This window comes from Cebus imitator, unplaced genomic scaffold (genome assembly GCF_001604975.1).
Source record: "Cebus imitator isolate Cc_AM_T3 unplaced genomic scaffold, Cebus_imitator-1.0 Scaffold339, whole genome shotgun sequence".
Taxonomy (NCBI): Eukaryota; Metazoa; Chordata; class Mammalia; order Primates; family Cebidae; genus Cebus; species Cebus imitator.
Genome location: NW_016107654.1, coordinates 1,789,174 through 1,794,593, shown reverse-complemented (window position 1 = coordinate 1,794,593; position 5,420 = coordinate 1,789,174). Strand labels below are relative to the sequence as shown.

The 5,420-nt window shown below is 64.3% G+C and overlaps 1 protein-coding gene across 2 annotated transcripts in view; it reads right to left on the bottom strand.

Annotated features, from left to right (window-relative positions):
- Nucleotides 1-4,656, bottom strand: part of CARD9 (caspase recruitment domain family member 9) — a 9,640-nt gene extending 4,984 nt beyond the window's left edge. The window contains exons 1-7 of one of the 2 annotated variants that reach the window (XM_037730337.1): nucleotides 4,193-4,656; nucleotides 2,520-2,719; nucleotides 1,946-2,083; nucleotides 1,482-1,786; nucleotides 1,169-1,348; nucleotides 927-1,070; nucleotides 394-519 (exon numbers count right to left, since the gene is read on the bottom strand). In XM_037730337.1, the coding sequence (XP_037586265.1) occupies nucleotides 394-519; nucleotides 927-1,070; nucleotides 1,169-1,348; nucleotides 1,482-1,786; nucleotides 1,946-2,083; nucleotides 2,520-2,703 (1,077 nt within the window). In that variant the 5' untranslated portion in view covers nucleotides 2,704-2,719; nucleotides 4,193-4,656. The remainder of the gene's footprint in view (nucleotides 1-393; nucleotides 520-926; nucleotides 1,071-1,168; nucleotides 1,349-1,481; nucleotides 1,787-1,945; nucleotides 2,084-2,519; nucleotides 2,720-4,192) is intronic. The other variant, XM_017505660.2, reaches the window with a different exon arrangement.
- Nucleotides 4,657-5,420: the final 764 nt, after the last annotated feature.

The window sequence follows — 5,420 nt, the reverse complement described above, 5'->3', positions numbered from 1 at the left end:
GGGAGGGGAGGGGAGGAGAGGGAGGGGAGGGGAGGAGAGGGAAGGGAGATGTCTGTTAAGGTGGAGCCGGATGGTGGAAGTTTCCCCTGACAGCAGGCTGGGGTGGGGAGTGTTGACTTCATCAGTTTACTTTGTTTTTAGTGTTAGATATTCCTTCTGTCATTTTAAAAACAGGCCAGTGTGTCGGCTTAACCTGCAATCCCAGCGCTTTGGGAGGCTGAGGCCAGAGGATTGCTTGAGGCCAGTAGTTTGAAGCCAGCCTGGGTGACACAGCGAGACCCCATCTCAAAAATAACAAAGATTAAAAACCCTCTGACAACTGCCCTCAAGGGCTGTGGCCCTGGGGCACCCACCTCGAGTGGGGCACTCCGCCCCGCCCCCGTGAGCGCCCACCTGGTCCCGCTCCACGGCGACCTCCTCCATCTGCAGCAGGATGGCCTCGATGCGGTCCTTGTACACCTTGGAGTCCTTGCGCAGGGCCCGGCACTGCAGCTCCAACATCTCCTTCTCCTCCATGCACTGCAGGGGGTAGCAGCTCAGCCCCCAAAGGCCTGAGGCTCCCCATTCTAACCCGTTGGGGGTGCTCCAGCTAGGAGCTCAGGAACATGGGTCAGGTCAGTTGGGATGTTGAGGGAGGCCATAGGAGTCCCCAGGCCCCTACTGCCCCCCACTTCCACAACGCAGCAGCACAGGGCTCTCCCGCAGGCCTCAGGCACTGCTGTGCCCAGCTGCAATGAGCCCATGGCCTTTGCCATGGGGTGCAGGTGAGCAAGGAGTGGGTACCATCCACTGTGCCTCCAAGAGTGGGTGAGTGGAGACGCTGCCCTGGGGTCCCCGCACCCCACCTTCCAGACAGAGTGGGCGGAGGTCTGCCCACCCAGCCTGGCTTGGCCCCCAGGGGCCACGTGTCCCCACTGCGCTCATACCCGGGCATGACGGGCCTCGCCCTGGCGGAGGTCCTTGCGCAGGGAGAAGATGGTGCTGGCCTGCTCCTGATGGCCCCGCAGCGCCTGCCTCCAGTCCTCTTCCAGCACCTGGATGTAGGGGCTGCTCCTGTCCAGCTTCCCCTCCTAAAGGGGGCAAAAAGCAATGGCCCAGCTGAGAAGGCCCACGCCGCCCGGCCGGGCTGCACCCGCCCCACCTGCGCCTGCCCTGCCGGCGGCCCCACCTGAACCGAGGCCTCCAGCTCCTGCACCCGGGCCTGCAGCAGGGCCTTCTCCTGCTGCAGCTCCCACAGCAGCTCCTGGCTGGGCCGCTGCTCCATGGCGTGCCTGAGCTTCAGCGTGTGCTTGCGCTCCACCTTGCAATCGTCCTCGGCCTTCATGAGGCTGTGCTTGAGCCGGTCGATCTGCAGAAGGCCGGGTGAGCCCAGCCGTCCACTCCAGGTGCTGACAGCCGACCCACGGGGCCGCCCCCGACCTGCAGACCCCGCCAGGCCCGGCGAGGGGGGCCACCCTGGTTCCCTGGGGCAGCAGGCGCACCTCCAGCTGCAGGTCGCGGTTCCGCATGAGCGCGGTGCCCTTCTCCTCGCTCTGGCGCGCCAGGCGCATGGCCAGGTCATAGTTCTCCTCCTTGCAGCGCTTGAGCTCACGGCTGCCGGCCTCACACTCCTCCTTGAGCCTCTGCACGCGCTCCTGGTGCTTGCGAAGCAGACTGTCCTTCACCCGCAGCTCCTTGATGAAGTCGTCCTTGGAGCTCAGCAGCGCGGTCAGGTCCTGCACCTTCTTCTGCAGCTTCATGACCTCGGTCATCAGCAGCTGCGTCAGGCCTGACTCCCCGGACGCATCTGTGGGCCGGGCCAGTGTCAGGGCCCGCGCTCCCCCGCGGTCCAGCTCCATCATGCCTCGCACTGTGGCAGGAGCTCAGGACTCCTAGGCATGTGGGCCTGGCAGATGACCCAGCACCACTGCCCGGCCCCGCCGGCCCCAGCTTCCCCTTCACTCACCGATGATCATGGAGAAAACGCGGGCTGGCTCCTTGCCTGTGACCTTCTTGTACAGCTGTGGGTAGTAGAGCTCTAGGCTCTCCAGGAAGGCCACGTAGCCCTTGTGGCCTGTCCGCTGCAGGATGTCCAGGAGAACACCTGCGGGTCAGAGAGGCTGAACTAGGGACGGGGTGCTGGCGGGGCAGAGGGCTGGGGTGGGTGGGTCTGGGGGCAGGGAGAGGTGGAGGCTGGGTCGCAGAGGAGGTGTGCTGCGGTCTGGGTCATGGATGAGGCACCCTGAGGGTCTAGGTACTAGGTTGGGGGCAAAGTGCTGCCCACCCGCCCCTTGGCTGTTTCAGGAGTCCCTGCTGTGGTGGGAGCCCCACGGCCCCTCTTGGCAGCACCGAGCTGGCAACAGAGGGCTGGGGGGCGGGGCGGCCACGTCAGGGTTGAGTTTTCGCCTCACTGGGTGGCCAGGGGCAAAACTGGGCGGGGCTCCTCTGGGGTCAAGGGTCAGGGTCGCAGAGCCTGCAGCCACCTCCAAGCTGGCTCCTTGGTTGGGTTGGGGGCCGGGAGCCTGTGGGACAGCACTGACCCACTTTCCGTTTGCGGATGACCAGGTTGGGGTCACTGAGCACCTGCTCCTCATCATCGGGGTTCAGGACCTTGCACTGCCGCAGGTAGGGCGTGATGCGTGAGGGGTCGATGACAGAGGTGAGCGTCACCCGGAAGCCCTCCAGGGCACTCCAGCACTCATCATCGTTCTCGTAGTCTGACATGGCCCCAGCAGGCAGGCTGGGGAGAGTTGGGGCAGCCACTGAGCGTGACGCCGGCCCCCGCCCCCACGCAGGCCCTGCGCCCACTCCCTTCTCAGATGCTGGCCAGCACTCCCGTCAGGGCTGTCAAAGGGATCAGCCCGGGGGTGTCCGGGAGAGGTGCGCATTCCCACAGCCAGATCCCCCAGGGAGGCAGCAGAGACAGTGACCCCCTCCCCTTCCGGCCCCTCCACAGCCTTTCCAGCCCCTGCTGCTGCCCCTCAGCCATCCTGTCACCCAGGTATGCACCCAGGGAGGCACAGATGGGTCCGAAAGAGGAACGCCCCCTTCAGCATGACCCCTCTCTGGCCTCTGCATCCTGAACACTCCCAATTCACCCTGGAGCCCTGGAGCCTCCAAAGACAACTGCCTCCATGGGTGGAGTGCGTGGAGGTGTGAGCACCTGCCTGGCACTATGGCCAGGCCGAGCTGGGTGAGAGCGGGTTGGCCTGAGACCCTCCCACCAGCGCAGCAGTTGGGGAGCTGGTCCTTTTGGGACTTCCTCATTCCCCTGACCAACACCCGCTCACATCCCGGGTTGTGCTCTCCCTCCTCCATGGCCGGCTGCTGATGATGCAAGAGTGGCTGCCCAGCCCTGCCACAGCTGCCAGGGTCACTGTATGAGCTGGGAAGAGCTGCCCGCAGGAGTGTCTCTGTCACCCCCCACCCCACCCCCGGCCCCACAACCCTGGGAGGGGCTGTCAGTGTTGCCCCAGGCAGCCAGGAGTGCCGCTGTGGCGTTTCCTCCAGGTTCATAGGTGCTGGGCACCAGTGAATCCCTGGATTCTTCTCCTGCCCCCAATGAGGCCTGGCACACGGCCACCCCCTCCAGGACTATCTCGCTGGCCACAACAAAAGAACTACCCATGTTGGGACCAGCCACTGCGGTCCCTTTCTGCCAGCATGGTGGAAGCCTCTGCCGCTGAAAGCCACTCCCTCCGGGACTGAGACTGGGCCAAGGCGGGGAGCGCCCACACGGTTCTGCCTCCCACGCAAGACCCCGCTCCTCAGACAGCCTCCAGCCCCGCTGGGAAAGCTGGTTTCCAGCCCAAAGGAGCTGTGTCACCTCTCCTGGAGACACAGTTGCCCCAGGCTTGGTCTTTTGAGGATTTTCTCAACTTCCTCCTGTGCTTTGTCATCCCATTCAGGCCAATTTTGACAGACAAGGGGCTGAATAGAAGCACCACCCACACAGCGGACAGTCCTGGGAACACTGGGCCCCTTGCATGCCTCCCTAGTCTGAATCCAGAGTCCCACCTGCCTCGGCTGGTAATGCCACTGAAATGAACACGTCCCTGCCCAGTGGCCGTGAAACGGACGGGGCCGCACGCGGAGGCTGCCCAGCTCCCCGTGGGAAGCTTCACGCTTCTTTGGGGCATCAGCGCCAGGATCCTGAACGAGACTGACACCAACCTTCCTGGCCACCTTTCAGAAAAGCACCAGACCTACCCACCTGAGGGTCCAGGACCCACCTGACCGCAGACGAACCAGGAGCCTGGGCTGCGGAGCCTCTGGGAGATGCTCCCCGTGACTGCAGGGAAGAGGAGCACGCTGGGACGCCTGTGCACTTCCTGATGGGTTCTGGTTAACTCCACAGTCCCACCAGTCCTCCCACAGGGGGACAGTCCCTGGCGGCCTGCGTTCTGATTCGCCCAGCCCAGGAGGCCCCAAGAGGTGGGGCAGAGGGAAGTGGAAGTCCTCTGCCCTCCAGGGAGGCTGCTCCCAGCACTCCCAGCCTGTCTGGTGGCCATGGGTCCTGGGGTTGCCTTAGAGGCCTAACCCTGGCACCTGGCAAGCAGAAGAGAGAGCAGAGGCCCCCAGGGGGCCCGACAAGGTCAACCCACACCCAGCTGCTTTGGCCTGGTCACAGACTTCTGGAGGCTTTTTCAGTGGGGCTGCTGTGTGCGAAGGTTCACCTTTGCCAGCATCTGGCAGGGCTGGGCCAGCTGGTATGGGCCAGGCCCTCAGGGCACATGCAGGGAAGCACACAGCCACACAGCATGACCAGAACACACCTTGGTCACAAAAGGGCTGCAGCCCACCTCATGGCCCCCAGGAGGCCACTGCAGCCTGCCCGGGGCCACGGCACCAGCCACCACCCACCCAGCTGCACACGAGAGAAACATCCCTTCACCAGGATACACGTGGGGACTAAGGCCACTCCAAGAGTCCCCCAAACCAGCTTCAGAAGGGCCGGTGATGGCAGGGCACAGCTCCGCCCCCACCCACGATAGCAGGCAGCAGTCTGCCCTGAATCGTGCACTTCAGCGTGTGGGCTGTCAGAGCTTCATCCCTGCAGGTTTGGGAACCCCCAGGCCCCGGCTCACCCGGTAAAGCTGGTTGAACCGAGTTGCTGCCCAGCAGCTTTGAGAACGGGCCACCAGGCCGGAAGGGCAGGAAGCTGGTGTGGCGCTCACCTACCTCTCCCAGCCTCCAGCCCTCAGGCCTCTGCAGGGACAGCACCTGACACCATGCATTGAGGAGTAGACAGTTAGGGTCCTCATGGGCTCTCGGGGCGGGCTGTTAGGGTCCTCGTGGGTTCTTGGCAAAGCCACATTCCAGGGGGCTGTGCCCCTGCCGTGCCCCTGACCAGCAGGATGAGTGCGTGGGCAGAAGTGCCATCCTGGGCCCTGCTGAGAATGGGTGCGACCTGGTGCCAGGCCCTCATGAGCCAGTGTTTC